The sequence below is a fragment of the Aethalodelphis obliquidens genome, unplaced genomic scaffold (assembly GCF_003676395.1).
Source record: "Aethalodelphis obliquidens isolate GAN/ISIS:26980383/991018 unplaced genomic scaffold, ASM367639v1 scaffold15, whole genome shotgun sequence".
In the NCBI taxonomy this organism is placed as follows: Eukaryota; Metazoa; Chordata; class Mammalia; order Artiodactyla; family Delphinidae; genus Aethalodelphis; species Aethalodelphis obliquidens.
This window is the reverse complement of record NW_020837959.1, coordinates 11,774,728-11,795,921: the sequence shown is the minus strand read 5'-3', so window position 1 is coordinate 11,795,921 and position 21,194 is coordinate 11,774,728. Positions and strand designations below refer to the sequence as shown.

The 21,194-nt window shown below is 48.3% G+C and overlaps 1 protein-coding gene across 3 annotated transcripts in view; it reads right to left on the bottom strand.

Annotated features, from left to right (window-relative positions):
• Window positions 1–21,194, bottom strand: part of STK24 (serine/threonine kinase 24) — a 108,644-nt gene that overhangs the window by 45,458 nt on the left and 41,992 nt on the right. For 2 of the 3 annotated variants that reach the window (XM_027115949.1, XM_027115948.1), the window contains one exon: window positions 13,452–13,682. In XM_027115949.1, coding sequence (XP_026971750.1) covers window positions 13,452–13,682 — 231 coding nt within the window. Of the gene's footprint in view, window positions 1–13,451; window positions 13,683–21,194 lie in introns of those variants that run through there. The other variant, XM_027115950.1, reaches the window with a different exon arrangement.

Sequence of the window (21,194 nt, the reverse complement as noted above, 5' to 3'; positions counted from 1 at the left end):
AAGAACCAACGTTTTCTACCAAATATTTCAACACAAGCAAACTCCATCTCTTCATACCCGTTCAAAAAATGTGACCAATAATGACTCCAAAATCTACACGGCACTCTATACCAGCCCTAGCTAAAAGCAAGGGAAAACGCTTCTATACGAAGAAAAGAATGTGGGTGATTAGCTTCTATAAGCACTGGTCTATAAGCAACCTCGCCATTGGCCTAGCTCCGCTGAGTCCCAATTATAATGACAGGGAAAATTCATTAGATCGAATTGAAGCACGTAATCAGAAAGTCAATCTCACACTAAGTCAACAAAAAATCATCAAAGTCCAGGAAACTAAGTTAAATACCTAATCCAGTGTAACAAATGCTTGGTCTACTTAACAGGTTACATAAATTGCTTTTAGCAATTCAACCTGCAGTAAGCCAACCACCACCCAATGCCAAAACATCAATACTTCCCAACTAACTGCACCGCTAGCAAAGCTGTCTATATATTCTACTGCATATAGTATCAACAATTTCCTTCTTTTCAAAAAATTCCTCTTTCCTTCAAAGAAATACCTGAAGATGTTTGATACACGCCACCGCAGTAATGCGAGTAACAGAAATCAGAACACTGTTTCGTCACCTGTGCATCAGGCATACAAAGAAAGGAGGCATTTCACAGGCGACCACAGAACCATCCTCAGGTGAGGAAAAAGACAGGTGGCGCCAACAGGACAGCTGCGGGACCACAAAACCAAAGGGGGGTTCTCGGCAGAGACTGGGCGCAAGCAGAGGTGTGGGAGGGACGGGGCCGGCCCGCAGGGCTGGTGGGATGGCGGCTCTGGCCGCTGAGGCAGCTCCAGGGCCGCGAGGGAAGCCAGATGCCCGGCACCACCGGGGACTCTGCAGCATCGGCTAGGCTTCTGATCTCCGTCAGAGGGGCCACGGCTCCTGGAGCAAATGCAAATTCGTGCGTCCGACACACATGAGCTACAGAGTGAACATCAGCTCTGCGTTAGAGATCGAATAAAACAATTTCCACGTGCCAGGCAAGAATTTCTCCCGTTGGACTACCTGGGAAATAAGGTGGCAGTAAGTCAAAATTCCACACTGGGACAGTACGGCCCTTTGAAGACGACATCTTCCAGCCTCAGAACCACGGCAAGCGTGACACGGTGACCCCGGGCCAGGAGCCTGCAGGTCCCCCATCGGGCTAACCTGCTCAAACTTCTGGTGGGCGCTGCACGGCTGCGTGCGAAGGGAACGCGGACGCGCGAGCCGATGCCCGATTCCACAGAACGGTGGTGGCGGACGGCGGACGCTGCAACGCCGGCCACGGCAGCCACCGAGGGCGGGACCCACGGAAGCCTCCCTGTCCAGCCCTCTCCCTTCTCGGGCCCCTGGCCCTGGGACTCTGGGAAGCCCGCACTCCTTCCAGCCCCAAAGGAAAATCCTGCTTGGTGGGAGCCGACAATGTGGCCTCTCCGTGCCACGGTTTTCTGCTCTAGAGGACAAGAGGTGGGGGCCAGGGGCCTCCAACGCCCTTTCCCGCTCTAACAGCCTGGGATTCCAACTTCTCTGTGCACGAGAAGTGTTTCACGAAACGGCAAGCTAAGCTGAATCAGATGGATATGAACTTAAAAGATCAAGGTGTCCAATCTCTCTCTTTTGCAGGTAAGGAACACAGCTCCGACAGCAGGCGACCAGCCACACTTCTGGCTTCACTCAGAGCCGAGACGGCATCTTCAGAGGTAGGCGGACTGTCTCCAGATCTCGAACTTGGGGTCAGAATGGCTAGAAAGTACGGAGAAGTGACGGATACGGTACAAAGCAAACCATCGCCCAGCCCCCCCGCCCTTTTCTAAGTAGGCTTCATCTCCAGCTTGTTTATGATTTTTCCCAAAACCAAATCTGCAGACGTCTCCCCACAATCCCCAAACTTTTGTTTCCAGTCAAACTGGAGCTGCATTATCCCACCAACCTAACTGGCTCAAAACGCGGAGGGAAGGTACCGAAGTGGAACTTAAAACCAATGTATGAAGAAGATTTAACATTACAGTAAATTCAGAAACATAAAGAACTGTGTGCTCACCAAGGCTGTCCAAGCCACCCGGAGCCCCCCTTCTTCCCACAGCCTCCTGCCACTTACGGTACTCCTGTTTGTCTCGGACCGACCCCAGCAAAGGGAGAAACAATTCCATGTTGCCACACAGGGCCTCTCCCAGCTGCCACCTGAGAGACTCTGAGGCATCAACCCACAAGCCGTCCCTTCCCGCCGGTTGCAAAAGACAAACGTCTCCTCAACTCAACACACAAGCCAGCTCACGGTGTTCTCAGCTGTCACTTTGAGCCGCGTTAGCCCTCCACCCCAGAACCCAGAGAAAGTTTAGGAGCCGAGATGCAGAACCGCCAGCCCAGAAGTGAGTCAATACTCGATGATCAACTGAACAACCAGCTAAAATGCTGTCTCAGCATCCTTCCTAACCCATGACCAGGAAAGAAGTACTGGGGAGAGAATCGGCAATGGGAACCCTGTCCAAGGCCAGGTCAGGTTCTATTTTCCTGTTCTATCTGTGAGCACCACGCAGAACTCAACAGAACAAAACCGACAGGTCGAACGGAGGGGGACTGGACAGCTCTCAGCTAATAAAGCAACTCTCGGAGCCTCTTGGCAACAGCAACTAGAGAAGACTTTCCCTGCTCTATGAAACCAATTTTTTTTTCTTAGAAATTAGAAAGGGCACACTTTAGATCTGGCTAACTGCCATCTACTTACATCAAGACTGAAAGAGAAAAATCACATAACTATCTTCAAAATAACAGGAAAAAAGTATGTGCTCTTGTTTGTCTGTATAAAAACAAGACAAAAAAAAGTCTAACCAGGAATAGAAGCAGACTTCCTTAATGGAAAAACAAACAAACAAAAAAGAGGCCACACATGAAAATTCTACAGCAAATACCATACTTATTAATGAAAAATTTAAGATGCATTTCTTTAAGGTCAAAAACAAGGCAGGTGTATCGCTCCCGTCACTGCCAGTCGACAGTCTAGAGGTCACGGCCAAAACATAGGATGCAAGACGGTGATATGAATGGACGGGAGCACAAGAAACCATCATTGTCTGTAGATGTGAACATATGCATAGAAAACTAATGAGTTCAGCAAGATTGCCAGAAACAATGTGAAAAAAAACCCAACATACTCATTCCCTTAAACTAAGCAATAACCAATCCGAAAATATATCTCTCAAAATAGCAATAAAAACTACGTGCCTAGGAACCAGCCCGATCTTCAATTTTAAACTGTATTAAAGCTCGCATAAGACAACCTAACCAGAAAAAAGGCATTCACAGTCAAGGATGGGATGACTTAAGATGTCAATTCTCCTCAAAAATCAATGCTTAGGGACTTCCCTGGTGGTGCAGTGGTTAAGAATCCGCCTGCTAATGCAGGGGACACGGGTTCAACCCCCGGTCCTGGAAGATCCCACGTGCCGCGGAGCAACTAAGCCCACGTGCCACAACTACTGAGCCTGCGCTCTAGAGCCTCCAAGCCACAATTACTGAGCCCACGTGCCTAGAGCCCGTGCTCCGCAACAAGAGAAGCCACCGCAATGAGAAGCCCGCGCGCCGCAACAAAGAGTAGCCCCCGCTCGCCGCAGCTAGAGAAAGCCTGTGCGCATCAACGAAGACCCAACGCAGCCAAAAATAAATTAAAAAAAAAAATCTTCCTGGGTTGGGACATACGGTTAAAAAAAAAAAAATCAATGTTTAAACTTCAGTAAGATTTTAAACAGAAAATGTACAAACTCATTTTTTGCATGTATGTGGGCAGAGGTGGAGACGGTTATCACTCCAGATATTACGACTTAAAACAAGGCCAAAGTAATAACAATTCACACACACACAGACCATGAATGATACTGGCCCAGGAAAATAAAACAGAAAATCCAGAAATAGGCCTAGACACATATGAGACTTTGCTATATGATATAACATCATACGCGAGTGGGGAAAATACTGTTTTATACAATAGTGTTAGGAAACTTATCTCTACATGGAGAAAAATAAAATCCCTACTTCAAACTGTATATCAGACAGATAAAAGATCTAAATGTAAAAGGCAAAATTATAAAGCCAACAAAAGAAAAAAATTTAATATATTTTTAACCTTAGGAAACAAGTAGGTTCCTTAAACAGGATCCCAAAAGCAGAAATCAGAAGGTAAAAACGGATGGATTTAACTACATTAATATTAAGGAGTTTTTTCAATGAGACACCTTGAAGTTAAAAGCAGGATAACAGTCAGAGAAAATACTCGTGGTATCTCAAACTGATACAGAGTAACTTCATACTTATCAAACACTAAAATACAGGAAAGCCAATGGAAAACTAAAAAAATATGAACAAAATTCAACAGAGTAAGAAATCCCAAGGGGTAAGAATATATGCATAGACACTCACACCTACTATTAACAGAAATGCAAATAAGCATAAAAAATACTATATTGTACTTATGGGATTGGGAAAAGTTAAAAAGTTGTATATTGGGCTTCCCTGGTGGCGCAGTGGTTGAGAGTCCGCCTGCTGATGCAGCGGACACTGGTTCGTGCCCTGGTCCGGGAAGATCCCACATGCCGCGGAACGGCTGAGCCCGTGAGCCATGGCCGCTGAGCCTGCGCGTCCAGAGCCTGTGCTCCGCAACGGGAGAGGCCACAACAGTGAGAGGCCCGCGTACCGCAAAAAAAAAAAAAAAAAAAAAGTTGTATATCAATGTCGGCAAGGAAGTAGACAATCGAGGCCCAACATCGCTAGCCATGAGGGGAATGCAAACCAAAACCACAATGAGATACCACTTCACACCCCCTAGGGTGGCCATAATCAAAGATGTCACGAGGATGTGGAGGAATTAGAACCCTCACTCACTGCTGGTGGGAATGCAAAATGATGCAGGTGCTTTGGAAAACAGCCTGGCAGTTCCTCAAAGGGTTAAACACAGGGTTACCATGTGACCCAACAATTCCACTCCTAGGCATATACCCAAGAGAAATGAAAACATGTCTACACAAAAACTTGTACACTAATGTTCATGGCAACATTATTCCATTATAATAGCCAAAAAGTGGAAACAGCCAAAATGTTCATCAACTGACGAATGGGTAAATAAAATGTAATATATCCATACAATGGAATATTATTCAGCAATAAAAAGGAATGAAGTACAGACACATGCTACAACGCGGATGAACTTTTTGAAAACATTACGCTAAGTGAAACGGGCCAGTCACAAAGGCCACCTACTGTATGATTCTGTTTACATGACATTCCAGAACAGGCAAACCTATATGGAGACAGAAAGCACCTAAGTGTTTGCCTGGGGCTGGGGAAGCTGGGAGGAAATAGGGAGTGACCAGTAACAGGCACGGGGTTTCCGCATCAGATGATGAAGATGTTCTAAAGTTCACTACGATGATGGCTACAACTCCATGAATATACTAGAAACCACTCCAACAGTGCATTTTAAGAGGATGAATTGAATGGCATGTGAATTATATCTCAATAAAGCTTTTCTTTTTAAAAAAAAGGGAGAAAGAAGAACCAGCAAAAAAAACTCCCACTGCTAGTGTGAGTGTAAACGGGTGAAGCTATCCTGAACAACATGGTAGTGTAGGGGTGGGAACCGGCATATCTGGGGGGGGCCTGCCCCAAGCCCCATCAGTTGTATTAATAAGTGTCCTACTCCAGAGTGCTGCACAAGTCAGTCATACGAAAAGATACTCAAAATCCTAAGTCATTACAGAAAATGCAAATTCAAACCCTAATGGGATACCGTTACACACCTGCTAAAATGGCTAACCTGAAAAAACTGACAATACCAAGTGCTGACGGGAATGTAAACTGACACAGACACTGGAGAATTAACCAGCAGCCCTATGTCTAGGTGTTTACCCTGGGGAAATGAAAACTTACGTCCATACAAAAACTGCACGTGAATGTTAATAACATTATTCATCACCGCCAAAATACGGAGACAAACCAAGTGCCCTTCAATAGTTAATATAGTATATAATATACTATAGTATTATATATATATACACAATACATATTATATATTGTATATATATACAATAGTATATATAGTAGGTATATATTCCTACAATACACCATTTGCCAATAAGAAGGAACAAACATTTGAAACATGCACGGATCCCAAACACATTATGCTAACTGAAAGAAGACAGTAACAAAAGGTGTGTGATTCCACTTATATGACATTCTAGAAAAGGGAAAACCACAGGGACAGAAAACAGATCAGTGGTTGCCAGGGACTGAGGGTGTGGGGAGAGAGATGGTCAGGAGTTCTTTGGGATGTTGGGATTGTTCTGTATCCTGCATGTGCTGGTGGTTTTAAGAATCTACATATGCGTTAAAGTGTGCAGAACTGTAAGAATTATACACCTCAGAAAGTTAATTTTACTGTGCGCAAATTTTAAATAATTATGTGGGAGGAAAAAATAAACTCATACATAGTACATAAACAACGTTTTATCTACTCAAGACACACATATTCAAAGACATATCAAAACGTGTCCTACAAAAGAGAAAGGTGGTAGGGATGAAGGATGAAATAATAAAAAATAATAAAACTGACCAAAACAGAAGAAGCTTACATAGATCGATGATGATGGTGCCACAAACTGAAAAATATGAAAACACAGCTCAACTCTCCCTTATCTGATGTCCATAAATGGCAAAGGGGAAAAGAAATACAATGAGAAAATAACACTTGACTTAACGGAACAGGCCACTTGATTGGCTGGGCGGTCGGTTCAAAGCCCAGAGGGGCTGTAGGAAGCAGAGCTGTGCTTTAGCACCAAGAGTAACACACCAGGCTTAAAACAACAACAAAAAACTGAAGATACACACGGGGTAAAAAAAAAAAAAAAAAAAAAAGCCAGGTATCAACACCTCGCTTGTCTTTTTTTTTTCATTAATGCTACTCTAATGACCAAGGCCAAAAATGAAAAACAGATTGTTACTTCTGACCTTGGTCATCCATCAGTTTTCGAGAAAACAATGCCAACTGCTAGCCATAAGGGCCTCCAGGTATACAGCTCCACTCCCAATGTCAAGCAACGTCCTAGGGAATATTAACTCTGCAGTAAGTGCAGCGTTCAGGGAGAATCACACTTCCCATCAAGACACCCTGCAGTGAGGGAATGTTCCCTCTCACTGTGGTGAACTGCACCCCTAGGAAAGGAGACCGGGGTTGTTTTCTACTGCTTTACTCGAGTTTCGGATGAGCACTAGACAGAAAGCGTCATGGTCAATATCTAGGCGAACAATCCTCACCGTTATGTTCGGAGGACTCCTCACAGCCTTTGTTCTATCTTACATCCGAACAAAGGTACCCCGGAGAAGCATGTTTTGGATCCACTACCCCCAAAATGCTGTCTGGGGTTTCTTGTGAGCCTGGCACACAAGGCTGCGCAGCTTTGAGCAAAACAAAATCACTGTCCAAGTTTGGACACATGCTACTCACAGCACTCGCAAAGCTCACACTTGCTCTGGCCGCAAAAACTGCGTGGGAGTAACCAAGGTCTCTGAGACTGCTGCCTTCAATACTCTTGGGGCTATTCCAAGCACCCCCAAGGCCAGCCCTGGAAACATTGTTCCTTCTATATTCTGGGACCAAAGACCACCATCCATTCCACAAGCAGCACTGTGAGCATCTGGGCTGGTGATTCTTTGTAGCAGGACGTGTAGTGGCATCCCTGGTCACTACGGGGTGACCTACAGGGTGCCGGCAGCACCCCAGCCCCGCCCCGTCGTGACAATTGAAAATGTCTCCAGACACGGCCACCTGTACCTTCAGTGCAGGAGGGTACAAGTGGGGCAGTCAGAAAAGGCACAGAGAGGTACCGGTACTACGTTTAGGTGGCTTGGCCCCAAGGTCACGTGCTCCTGTCACAACCCCAGATCTGCCTTCTCCATACGGCACAGCCCGCCTTTCTCCTCTGCCCTCTACACTGGGCATCTTGACCCCGGTTCAGTTAAGCTGCGATCACCGTTCCACGTGCACGACACCATTAGTACCTGATTGTCTTCATCTCAAGGAGAATGTGCCAGGCTCTATCTTCGGGAATAGGAAAGAAGTGAATGAGACAGGACCTGTGAGCTTTTGGAAGAAGCCCTGAGGCAAAGGAGAGCCCACACACACCAGGCACATATCTCAACTCAACTGCTTCCCAAGACCAATAACCCATCTATATTCCTCACCGTTGTCTAAAACCAGAGGTCAATACAAGAGCAGGATTTGCCATGGGGCGGTCAGGAGGAAGGTGAGTGAAGATAAATTCAGACAATGTACCCTAAGAGATATGTTCATTTTCATGTGGCTACACGAGTCATTCTTCTCTGAGTGATAACGAGATCATGAAATCATAATACAATATGCGCAAGGGAAAAAGTATAGTTTTGTCTGGTTTTTTTTGGCTATGAAGCATAAGAGGCTGATTATATGCTATTGCCCAAGCTAGGATGCTTCTGAAAGTAAAGAGTCAGCTATTTTAATAGTCATGCTGGGGCAAGAAGTGAACACAGCGGGTGGATGGTAACCCCCTGAGGAGCCCCATTCACAAAGACACCAGCCATTTATATAAATATTTTTTCACTTCTTTCCCTAAGCGTAAAATGGTTGGGACTTCTGTTTCATCAGGAATTACTACTTTCCCTTTGGGGAAGGAAGGAAAGGGGAAAAAGAGCAAATCAGAAGTCCAAAGAACATAACTTTAAAAAATTACCCCCAAATGTGTCTAATGTACATAACACACACCGTAGCAGAATCATCTGTACTTACATACAACGCTAAAACACACAAAGGGACTTTCCTGTATTCGTTTTCTGGTGAATCCAATTGGTAAAACTACCCTAAAAGTTTTTAGGAACTGAAGAAAAACTTACTCTTAAGTCAAGGATCTGAACCCACTATTGGACAACTACTCACTCAATGGACATGTTTCCTTAATAGCGAAACTACAACAAAAATGACTAGGACAAGTAAAGGTTTGATAAACAGTTTTGTTTTGTTTTGTTTTGCCTTGTACCTGATTTGCTTTGGTGAAACTGGCCTGATGTTTGAGAGTATTAAATAATTTATTATAAAAGAAAATGATAACCCTAATTTTTAGTGTGCTAATAATGTTTTTACAACTCATAAATTTTGAGTTAGTTGGCAAAATAACTTTTCCCTTAATTTAAAAAAAATTCTTAAATTAGCACTTACTAAAAATCCCCTAACATGCCAGGCACTTTAACCTATCTGATCTCAATCTTTATAGTAATCCTGTAAGATAAGTATATTTATCTGCATTTTGTCCTTGAGGAAGTCCGCAGCTTGAGAAACATCCAGACAGTTAAGTAACTGTACTAGGATCCAAACTAAAATCCTGGCTTATAACTCTAAGTGAATCTCAAAGTAGAGATTCTAAGAGGCAGGCAATCTCCCCAAGACAAAAAAAAAACCTTAAGAGCTGTGCTGCTGAATGGAATGAGTAGCTCTTGTGAATGCTGCTTAAAAAGAAATCAGGGGCTTCCCTGGTGGCACAGTGGTTGAGAGTCCGCCTGCCGATGCAGGGGACACGGGTTCGTGCCCCGGTCCGGGAAGATCCCACATGCTGTGGAGAGGCTGGGCCCGTGAGCCATGGCCACTGAGCCGGTGCATCCGGAGCCTGTGCTCCACAGCGGGAGAGGCCACAGCGGTGAGAGGCCCACGTACCACAAAAAAAAAAAAAAAAAAAGAAAGAAATCAGGTTCAGACGCCTCTATAGCACCTCACTGTCCACTGTTACAATCTTATCATGTCTTCACTGCCTAACTTAAAAATAAAACCAAAAAAGTCTCTCTCTCTCTCTCCCCTGCACACCACCCCACCCTCTACGGTTTCACTGTGACCTTGTGGATGGTATTTTTGCAGTAAAAAAGCTCCAGTGGTATAATGGTTGGGATACGAAGGCTTCTGGTTAATATTCTAGCTGGTTTAATTTCCCCAAAATTAAACAAACTACAGCAAATGAAGTTCTTCTATGGCATGTGATAATCTTCAAGACCTTTCCGGCCCTCAGCTTCATCAATACAAACCTAAGTTTTCACTGTTGCACTATTCCCCCTCCTCCCTGAATTGTCAGTTGTTGTTTCTGTTTTTACTATTTCGGGAAGAAACATGCTACACAGCAACTCTGTAATTCGATTATAGCTACACAGTCAAAACTCACGCCCCTCTCCTGATCTTCAGTAACATTCAGTATATTTAGACCACTTATCTATTGTTTTCAATTTCTCCTTCTGGAGTACAGGATTGAAACGAAAACGTAATTATGAGATCTTCTAATGCAAATCCAGCAAAGGAGAAACCAGTTTCTGCTCATTTCCTCTTTACCCAGTCTTGTTGTGTAAAAGTCCCTTAACACAAGGTGAAATCCTGAGGCCCCCTCCCCCATCACCACCTAAAGAACTAAAACGACCAGCTCTGAAAGCTATGGGGAGTTTTAGAAGGGCAGTAAAAACCACACAAGGCACAGTAATTTTCAACTTTGTGTCAAAGACCCATTCATCTTACACGTCAATTTAATTTGTATCTTACTTGACAGTTTGGACCGTATTGATTAAACCTCATAATGCTACCAAGATGACGGGAGAACAGCCTCTGGCTCATGACGGAGGGTCTTCCTCTGGGCCAAGGCATCTCATGCAACTTCTCTCACACCGAGAACGGGCAGAACGTCCGGTCTGGATTCTTGTCCGGCTCAACGTACGGTAGTTACTAGTACTGTTTAACAAGAGCAGTCCACGTGTTTTCATCAAATTTGACAGAAAGGCTTAAGAGATTAAGGGCAGCTTTTCCTGACGGTGGTATTATTCCTGGCATTCCTGAGGCAGTTACCTTTTCTGAAGGACAATCTGCCTGGTAAAATACATAAAGCACTACAGACAAAATTATCCCAGCTCTTCATCCCACCTGAGGACAGTCAGTGGAGAAAGTCGCCCCAGCGGTCACTCCACCCACCTCGTGCGGAGAAAGGGGCCTTGGGAAGGACCGTCTAGCTCAGCCCCAAGCCCGTCTGCTCTGCTGCGCAGCGCACGATAGGACGGCAGTTCCCAGCCCCTCTTCGTTAGGTGCGGCCGCGTGGCCGAGCCTGGCCGGGGGTTGTGAGCAGAAACGAGGGGCCCTGTGTCCTGGCCTGGGTATACGAGAGCTCCCCTCAGGGGCCTCCAATTTCACCCCCATGCTGACTGAAGGCAGCCGAGCACACCCACGTGTGGAGTAAGGAAGGCAGAGCCGCAAGACAGAAGGAACTAGGTTCCTGAGTAACTGCTTGGAGGAAAACCACCCATGGATCAGGGCTATGAGTGAGCAAGAAATAAACTTCTATCATATTGAGCCACTAAAAACCTAGGGTGTTTATGCCAGCAACTGACGTTAGGTTAACTAAATAAATGCACTGGCCCACTACAGAACAAGGTTAGATGAGCAACTCAGGAAAGACAGGACATACCAGATGGAATCTCTAGATACGTACAGTCAAGGTGACACCGCATTTGGCCACAATAAAGCAATCACCTCGCCATGCAGTAAAAAATTCCGCTGAGGAGCCCAGGCTGAAGGAGACAGCTGCAAACCACTGATCCTGAACTTCCACGGCAGTCAGATATTAGCTGGTGTACGTCAGCAAGAATCTGTGAGGATCTTCCACACTTCCTTTGCCGAAACTACCATAATTCATATTAAAAACCAACATACCACATGAAACCTAACTCTGAATTCACTATGCAACTATGCTGACGTCACTTCACAAAGGGTAACTGATACAGTAGACAGAGTTCAAGTCGAGTCTCTTCAGCTGTTGAGTTTTTCCTCAACGGAAGTTTAACATAAAGAAGACCTCTGCTTGCCCTATGGAAGTCACAGGTGCTCTCCTCTTGGATCATGGATATGACAAAGCTTACCGTGCTCCCCTCTTTGCCTGGTCAAGACCCAAGCTGCATGCTCCCCCCTCACAGTAACACTCCGGCTACCGTGGGCTACCCTCTCTCCTCCTTGCTTCCACCTCAGTGGACATGTCCTCCACTACAAGGTAATGTCAGAGATAAATGTGAATAAATAAACCCAATCAATTAAGGAAGGAAATTAACACTCCCCAAGTACCCACTACATGCCAGGTACTTTCACATACTCAGTTCTATTTAATCTTTGCAACAACGAGGTGTACACCATAATTTTCCATTTTACAAATGAGGAAGTAAAGAAGTTTTAAAAAAACTCAAAGTCCAGGACAACTGACTCCGAAACTTATTCTTCCCATTTCAAAATGCTGCATTTGACCTCTGACATACTGCCATTCTTTAGGCAATTGAAAAAACAGAGAATTACCATCCAATTTTTATTTCCTTTAAATATTCATTTTAGTGAATCAACAGTTCTCGAATATTCCACCCTCCCACTTACACCTTATTATTACATTTCCACGAAATCAAAGCCCGCACCAGCCCTCTGACACCAGAACACGTGGAGGGCTACGACATGGAGAACTGAGAGGATGGACCCAGGGCAGGAAGAGGCCTAGTCCTACATTATCCAGGCGTATTGCTGCCTCCCTTAGGAAAAAGTTCTTTCTACCTGTGAAGCTTTCATTTCCACAGAGAATTGTTGCAGAAATTTCTTCATCAATTCTTAAGATTTCCAAAACCCCATTTGAAAGATATGACATTTCTAAGGGCAGTGGAACGGGCATATGTCAAGGAACTTGAAACACAAGGGACAATCTTAAACTCTTCTAGTGGTAGAGCACAACGAGTACAACACGCTTCCATGCAGGGCTGGGAAACCGTCTTTAATACGATTCTTTCCCACTTGAAGAACTGCGTGAAGGTCGAGGACAATCTGCGGTGTTGTATTATAGCTACTACTTTAAGTAATTATTTACTAACCGGGAATTCTTCAAAGTCAAATGTAGGTAAACCAGCTCACTAATCAACATTCTCAATTCTTAGCAGTTTAAAAAAAAAAACACAGCACTAAATTAAAACACATTTGATAACTGAAAATATCAAAAGACTAATATTCTTAGGTTGGCCTGAGTTTTTATCACAAACCATGCTAAAATTAGGTAACGAGTAGTTGTCGTTATAATAGCTTAAGAAATGCACTTCTGATGACAAAGTCTCACTCAGAAATACTTTGTTTGAAAGGGAGTTTCAACATCGAACACTTTTCACCAGAAATACATTCTACCAGTGACATTTAAGATGACAGAACCATTAGAGACAGGTTCCTTTGACTGCGAAGGTCAGAACACTTCTCCTTCCTCTGAAAACCTGCTGTGCTATTTATCAAAGTCCTTCCCGTCCGAGGCTCGCGTCTCAGTCAGGTGCTGCATGGTGGAAAACCGCGTCTGCATCTTTAAGCCTTACCTTCAGATAGGATCCATAATATTTGGTTACGTAGGGACTGTCACACTGACTCAGCACTGTGATCTCCTGCTGAATGTCCTCTATCTCATCTTCAGCCTCTTCCAGATCAATGATTTTTATGGCGACCACTTTCTGAGTCCGATTGTCAATGCCCTTGAACACCTCGCCAAAAGAGCCCTTCCCGATTTTCTCCAGTTTGGTGAAAAGCTCTTCTGGATCTGCTTTCAGGTTCTGGAGGAGAGAAGGAAAAGAAGGGAAACTTTAGTGACTCACAGGGCTATGACTGCTTCGTCCTTGTATTGATAACATACATACCACGGTCTTTCAAGGACCGATACGTTTTCCTCACTTAAGGATCAGGCTGCGGTGACCACAGCATTCGGGACACAAAGATTTCTAAATCTCACCTGCGTGTGCACATTAGACTATGAAACACGGCAAGTGTGCAAACAAAAACAATGACCCAGCTAGATTATAAAAACTGGGAAAGGCTCCAGCTTTTGTATAATTAAAGTAAATAAATACCAGAACACTTAGACATGCGGACTTATTGAAAAAGATCACTCTTGTCTAAGCAAAAATTCTACTTTTCTCCCCATGCTCCCCCCTCAATTCTCTTAATTCAGGTAGGTATATACTAAAACATAGGTTAACTAGCATCCTCATGTAACAGGGGGGAAAAAATGTATGCCCTCACTTAATTGTTTCAGAAGAGGCCATGTCGAACAAATACACTCTCACGCATCTTCGCTTACAGCTACTGCCTTGGCCTAAGTATTTTAACCAGACCCAGGAAACAATAAGGAACCTGTTTTCTTTTGTCAGGTGAACATCATACCCTTGAAAATGGCTTCTAAAAGCTCTTAACCACCAACGTGATTAGCTGAAAAACACACACAGCCTACACTTCCTAGGCTTCAGCTGTAAGGACTCCAACACCCAGCCCAACAGCTCCCTGACCAGAGAGAAGTGTGAGCTGCTGGGTTCTCGATGGGCAGCACCTGTCAGCCCCAGGCGGGTGAGAGGGGTGACGCTGACACTTCGCAAGGAGAGCTAGGCACGCTGCACATCTCACTACGCTGAGCCGCTCAGGCTGCAGCCCCACGGGGCAACAGAAGGCCCGGGAGCCGCCCACCCTTCCCTGTGAAACAGCAGGGAGGAAGAGGAGGGTTGAAGGAGGAAGGACACCAGACACGGAAGAGGGACCCACAGAACATAAGGGGTCACAGACACAGAACTACGGCAATCTGGGCGGCACTGGGTTAACCGAGCCTTGTGGGCGAACCGGGCGCCCCACTAACCTGCCGTCCCAGGTGAACCCGCAGAGTGGTCAGCGGTGCTTCCGAGGAGAGCTGACACCCACCAGCCCCCTTCCCACGTGAACGGACCCCAGTGACACAGGCGCGAGCGGACACCACAGAGGCCCCGCATGAGACGGCACAGTGAACAAGTGAAAGCTCACAGGTCTCATCCATAAACGTGAGAAAAGTGACCAGGAAAGGGGGACACGAGAGGCCGCGTCCATTTCCAGCAGCTACAGCCTCTCCCGTTCTCATGCCCTTTCCCTTCTGTCCTCCCCTCCGGGGTGAGGAAGGCTGGCCCTCCTTCTCAAGGCCAATCCCAGAAGCTTCAAACCCACCCTGCCCGCCCCCAGGACGCGGCTTCATCCCCGACCCCCTTCTCCACGCGCCCCTCCCGCCTGTCTCTGCCCTGGGCAACACGCTGGGGTGTCTCCCGTTGAAAAACCACCACCACCTGCTGCAGGTCGCCCTCCCCGCTCACTCCTCCCCAGCGTCTCCCCCCACGAGGTCCCCACCGTCACAGTCTGGCCCCCGCTCTGGCGTCGGATCCTCCACGAGGTCGGCCCCCCGTAGCCTGCCAGTCCCCCGGCATCTACGACGCTACTCCCCACTCGTCCTCTTCCAGTCTCCCTGGTGCCAGAAGAGTCTTCAGGCGCAGACCCGCCCGGGCTGGCCGTCATCAAGGGCAGCCACCCCGAGGCTCCAGACTTGGCCTCCTGTCTTTCTCTCCTTCTCCCCGGGGTTTGGGACCCTGTTCCCCAAACCTGGCTACTGAAGAATCACCCGGGACACTCAGAGGTCCCCAAACACTCGCCCGGTCATAAAGGGTGGGGGGAGGAGGGGGTCGTGTAATCCATATTTTCAAAAGACCCCCACTGAACAGGCACCTTTGAAAACAAACTTCTAAATTACAGGGTACGTGGTAACTTCCAAACTGCTGGTGCAGTCCTTTGAGCTTTAACGCCCAGGATCCACTGCTTGCTGATACCTCCTCGGCCTGGACGCGGCAAGCTCCGCCTGTACGCACCGAATGTGTCATCTCTGCCTCGGAACTGGCCATCCTCCACGCACACAGCCTCCCTCACCACGCCACACGCCACGCTGAGGGCATTCGGGAACCACATTTTACTCTCCTTTCCACCTGCGTGCCTGGGCACACCATTGACGGTCCCCAGGTGTCCCCTGAGCAGTAAGAAAACCACAGCCTCACACTGACCCAAAGAACACGCTGACTCAGGGAGACAGAGCGCCTGGGTGGGGGAACTGGTTGGAAGGGTTACGGAAGAGGCAGTCAGAGCCACCTGAACTCCCATTAGCAGTGATTCTCAACTCTCAGGCACATCAGAATCACCTGGAGGGCTAATCAGACCCGCCCCCCCACCCACCCAGGCCTGCGGCAGTGCATCTGCGGGGGAGCCAAGTATCAGCGCCCAGGTGATGCAGGTGCTGCTGGCGTGGGGACCACGCTTTGAGAAGCACTGCTTAGCAGACCCGGGGGGAGAAGTGAGGCAGCCCTGACTAGATGATGTGCTGCTGAAATGAGGCTTGTTTTAGGTCAGCGGACCTGACCCCCCTGCACTGACTGCCCCACCCCCATACTGAGAAAAACAGTGGTGTTCCTTTTTGGGAGTTAATTAAAACAAAGCCAACAAGAATGTGTCCAAACCCCTACCATGCCAGAGATGAGAGTGTGGGAGATTGTTACAAAAATAATGGCCAATGAATCCCGGCTGTATCCACACCCCTTCAGCACTCCTCCAACAAGAAAGGAATAGTCTTATGTCCCCATCCCTTGAATGTGGGCTGGTCTTGTCACATGCTTTAACCCACAGAAGGTGGTGACTTCTGAGCATGGGCCTCAAAGGGCTGGGGAGGCTGGGAGTGAGCGTGCGGTGGGAGGTCCATCGCAGCCACTGCATGGATCCCCGGCTGAGGCCCAGGACGTGCACGCGGCCAGCCTAGGCCACCCAGCCTGAACCCCGGCACAGGAGAGCATCCTCAAGGGAGCGCCCGGCCAAAATCCCCGTCAATCCACAGAATCTGTCTTAAACCATCAAGTCCTGGTTGGTGTGTTACTGTACCCCAGTAGAGAACTGGTACAAAAAAGGATGCTAGGGCTTCCCTGGTGGCGCAGTGGTTGAGAGTCTGCTTACCAATGCAGGGGACACAGGTTCGTGCCCCGGTCCGGGAAGATCCCACATGCCGCGGAGCGGCTGGGCCCGTGAGCCATGGCCACTGAGCCTGAGCATCCGGAGCCTGTGCTCCACAACGGGAGAGACCACAACAGTGAGAGGCCCGCGTACCGCAAAAAAAAAAAAAAAAAGGATGCTAGAAGCAGGGTGCTGCCCCGGCACAGGCCCTGACAGCACAGCCGGACAGCAGAACTGCTACGGACCATTTACTAACTGTCTCTCTGCCCCCTCTCTGAACACGATCATCTACCTCGTCTCTCCATGGGGTGTGGAGTGTGTCTTTTCAATTCACGGCTCTCTGAATCAACTGAAGCCACCCCCAAGGAGCTGCAATGCGCCCCGTCCACATCCAGCCCTGACCTGGGGCAGGCGGGCGCAGACTTGAAGGCCACTGCTGTACCCGGAGGGAAGGGCGAGACGGTTGGAGTGAAGTGTAGCCCACAGCTTGGAGGGACAGAAATCCTTGGGACCAGGCCAGCCCGGACACTGTTACAACAATGGCTTTAATAACTAACCCATCCCCAAGCCCAGGCCCCTATTCAACTTTGCCTGCTGCTCCCCTTGAATCTGGGCTGGCCCTGGGGTAGACACTGTGCTATTTACGAGGTTAAGCCTGAGGCCCTGCAGCTTTCACCTCCATCAACACCTAAGGAGGCCTGAGCTAGCTGCTGGAGAGGAACTGTGGAGAGGAACCCAGGCCCTAGCCACCCAGCGGGCCAACTGCAGACACGGAGAGGGGCGCCCAGCGTCCTAGCTGACCTTAGGCCAGCAGCTCTCCTGCCGACCATGGGCAGTGAGTGAGTCCAAGCGAGACCTGGACCTGAGGGAAAACTCCAGGTCAACCCAAGGGTTCGTGAGAAATACTAAATCATTATTGTTTTAGGCACAAAGTTCTGGGGGGATTTGTCACCCAACAGATAACAGAATTCAACAGAGATCGCCGATCACTGCCAGACAAAAGTGTCCATTCCTGAGGGCAGGGCACAGACAGATGTTCTATACTCAGGAGAAGAGTGTTTCGTTGCAATAAATTGCCCGATTTTCCTTTTGCCGGGTCTAAAACAGATTAGAAAACAGCTGTTTTCACTATACTGCTTTGACCATCCTCCCCAAAGCCCTTTCCCCAGCATCCACACCTGTGAAGTTAGCGCAGTTTTTCTGTCTCGCATCTGCTCAAGTGTAGTGTGGCATTCCATGCTCTTGGCCACTGTGTCACCAGCTATAAACCGGAATAAAACCGGGCCCTGGATCTGCCAAGACAGCGACGGCAGGCCCTAAGCAAGCAGGGTCCTCGCCCTTCGGCAATTCTTGCGTAAGTTCATCACCACGCACTGCAACCCCGTGCAGTGTGGTAAGGAAATCAATGCCAGAGATGACCTGTCCGCAAAGGAACGTCAAGATTCGGCTGCCAGAATCGGTTCTCCGAGGAAAGTAGATCTCCTTGGTAGGAAAGGTACCATCCTGCCAACCATCTCGAGAATTCTCTTTTCAGAAAGGTTTAAGCTGAACCAAGCACTGGTCATCATCCAGGATTAGAAAGGCCTGCCGGCCCCTCAACCCACCCATCCAACGTGCCTGAAAGGCAACCGGCTCCTCCCGGGAAGGAGTCAGGACACTCAGAGGCTCGGCCTCCTCTGGGCAGGGGAAGGCCAGGACCCTCCCCCACCATTCCCTTCTCCTAGGGCAATGAGCTGGGGGACCAGAAGGGCAGGGCTGGATGCTACCTGCACATCCCACTACTCAGGTCTGGGACCAGTCACTAAAGAACATCACTTAGATGCCCAGCGCCACCTTCTCATTCCCGCACTGAGCCAGGAGATCACGCTCTAAGGCGGGGTGTGTGGGGGGGGGGGCGGTATGAGTCTCATGAATACACTCACTAACCTGTGTGACCCCACGAGCTACTCAACACCTAGGTCTGTGTTTCCTCCTCTGAGGGAAGGGCTGGAGAGAGAAAGAAATAACAGCAACAGTAGCATCTCTCCAGATTAACTGCCACTAAGAGTGGGAATCTGGCACCCACCAGCTGCGGGATGTGTCCCGGGCACTGTCTATAAAAGAAGGCACTCAGATACTGATGTCTCTTCTCTGCTCACGTCTCTCTCATACCCTCAAAACCTTTCCCTCCTGTGTCAAGAAACAGCCCAACTTCCCATTTGGGGGAGCCTTGAGGTTCAGTGAAAGTTTTCAGGAAATGACACGCATGACGCCTCGTTTTCCTACTTCCTGTGGCTTTGGCTTTTTCATCACCCTTTTCCTCATGACAGCTCCAGGCCATCTGTCTCTTTAAACCTTAGTCAGCTGAATTCTGAGCCTTTCTATACAGTCACACCTCCTCTTGTTTATTTTTAATTTCAAGATTTAGAAAAGCCAGGGCATTAGTTACACTTAACCATCCTAAGGTCAGGATCCTTGAAACTGACCAAAACATGGAGAAGGTGCATCCCCCTCAGTTCAGGGGGCCCAGGCACAGGTCTGCGCTGTGAAAATGCTCCCAAGCCCCTTCCCCATCAAGCCCAGGAAAGCCTTCACTGGCTCAGGATCGCGCGAAGAGCTGAACAGCCAAGGGAACGTGCCCAGGGGACCTGCAATCCCCAGTTCCACAGACCTTTCTCACTAACCGTGATATGGAAGTTTCGGGGCCACAGGCTACCCCAAAGCCTGGCATCTCCCAGAAACAGGAAATTAACAGGCATGAGCACAGCAGAAGCAGCTGTCACGGTGCCACGCAGCACAGGGAAAGGGGCCCCAAGCCTCCAGGATTCCTGTTCCTCTGAGAAGCGGAAATCCAAGGGTGTGATGGCCGCTCCCTTCAACTCCCCCCGCTTCCCGAGAGATGGTCCAGAGCTGCCCAGCTGGAGCTCAGGCTTCCACAATAATTCAGCCCATTTCATAATCCTTTGAGAGAATTCATTAAAATACTTCCATGATGACTTAAGTATTCTATATTTTTAAACCTGAACAGCTATTACTATGTTCTTTTGATCACTTCTGGCAAGGAAAAATGCACCTGGCATCACTAATCAACTTTCAAAGGTCCTCAGCTTCAGACGTACCGCTCGTACAGTTGCACAGACGACACGGTCTGGGCTAAAGCCAAGTTCCAGGAAAAGAAAAAGGAACTGTCTGGGTCTGCCGTGTTCTAATACTTGTGCCTTATCACATCAGCATCCCCGAAGCAACAGACAAGAGGGCACCGGGGTTCAGCCGGGTCTGGACTAGGTGTGGCCCCTCCCCTCTTCTGAACTTGGCAAGCATCCCCAGTGAAGCACAGAACTCTCCTCCTGGAGCTGAACTCGGCCTCAGAGCCCTGCCCTCCCCACCTGCCCGGGCAGAGGCCGGCACACAGGTGGGCACTACGGGCCGGCAGCTTTCCGCAGACTTGTCCTTCTGCATCGGCCCGACTCTCCCACCCAGCCTTTCCCCGTGGTCCCGCCGTTAACAGTGTTACTGTCTTCCATTCCCAAAGCTGGAAACGCCTGCACCGCAGTTGCTTTCTTGCCCCTACCTCCCAACTGTCTCTGCATGCGGCCCCCGGCCTCCCGCCTGACCCCGCCCCGCCGGCCCTCCCTCACCCACCCGCCGCGGCCACGGCTACTCCTCCAGCTGCCCCGACCCCAGACACCCCCGCACACTCTGCGGGCAGAAAGCGGCTTCCTCGAAGCGCGTGGTTTCCCTGCACTGCCTAAAGCAGCCGGGACAACACGCCGTCTCGAGACTGAAGTCACACACGCTCGCCGCGAAGCTGAACCGCAAAGCCCCTTCCCACCTCCGCTTCCTGCTGCTCTCCCCGCTTACCCTCCCATCACCCAACTTCCTAACACTGTCTCCGAGCACCCAGGGTTACGTACCGTAATGACTCCACACGCAGTGAATTCTCCAAGCGACAGAATTGGAGGCCTGGAGAACAGACGCGTGGTTGTAGGGCGGGGCGGGGGCGACGAGTGAGGGGCAACACGGTAAGATTCCACGTGGCCGCAAACAGCTCTGCACCCCGACTGCGGTAATTCTACTCGAACTTCTTCTGCCCCAAAGAGACCGCTATTATTTCACTGTTACAGGTGAAAAGTTCCCATTTGCTGTTTCATACCCTCTCAACCCTAATGACTCCCTTGAGCAAAGGGAGCAGGGCTCCAGGGCTCCTCTTTGCCAGAGCGTGATTTTTATGCCACTGGTTGAAACGGTATTAACATTTTACAGATGATTTTCCCCCCTGAGATTATGATTACCACTTAAGAATGTATCTCACA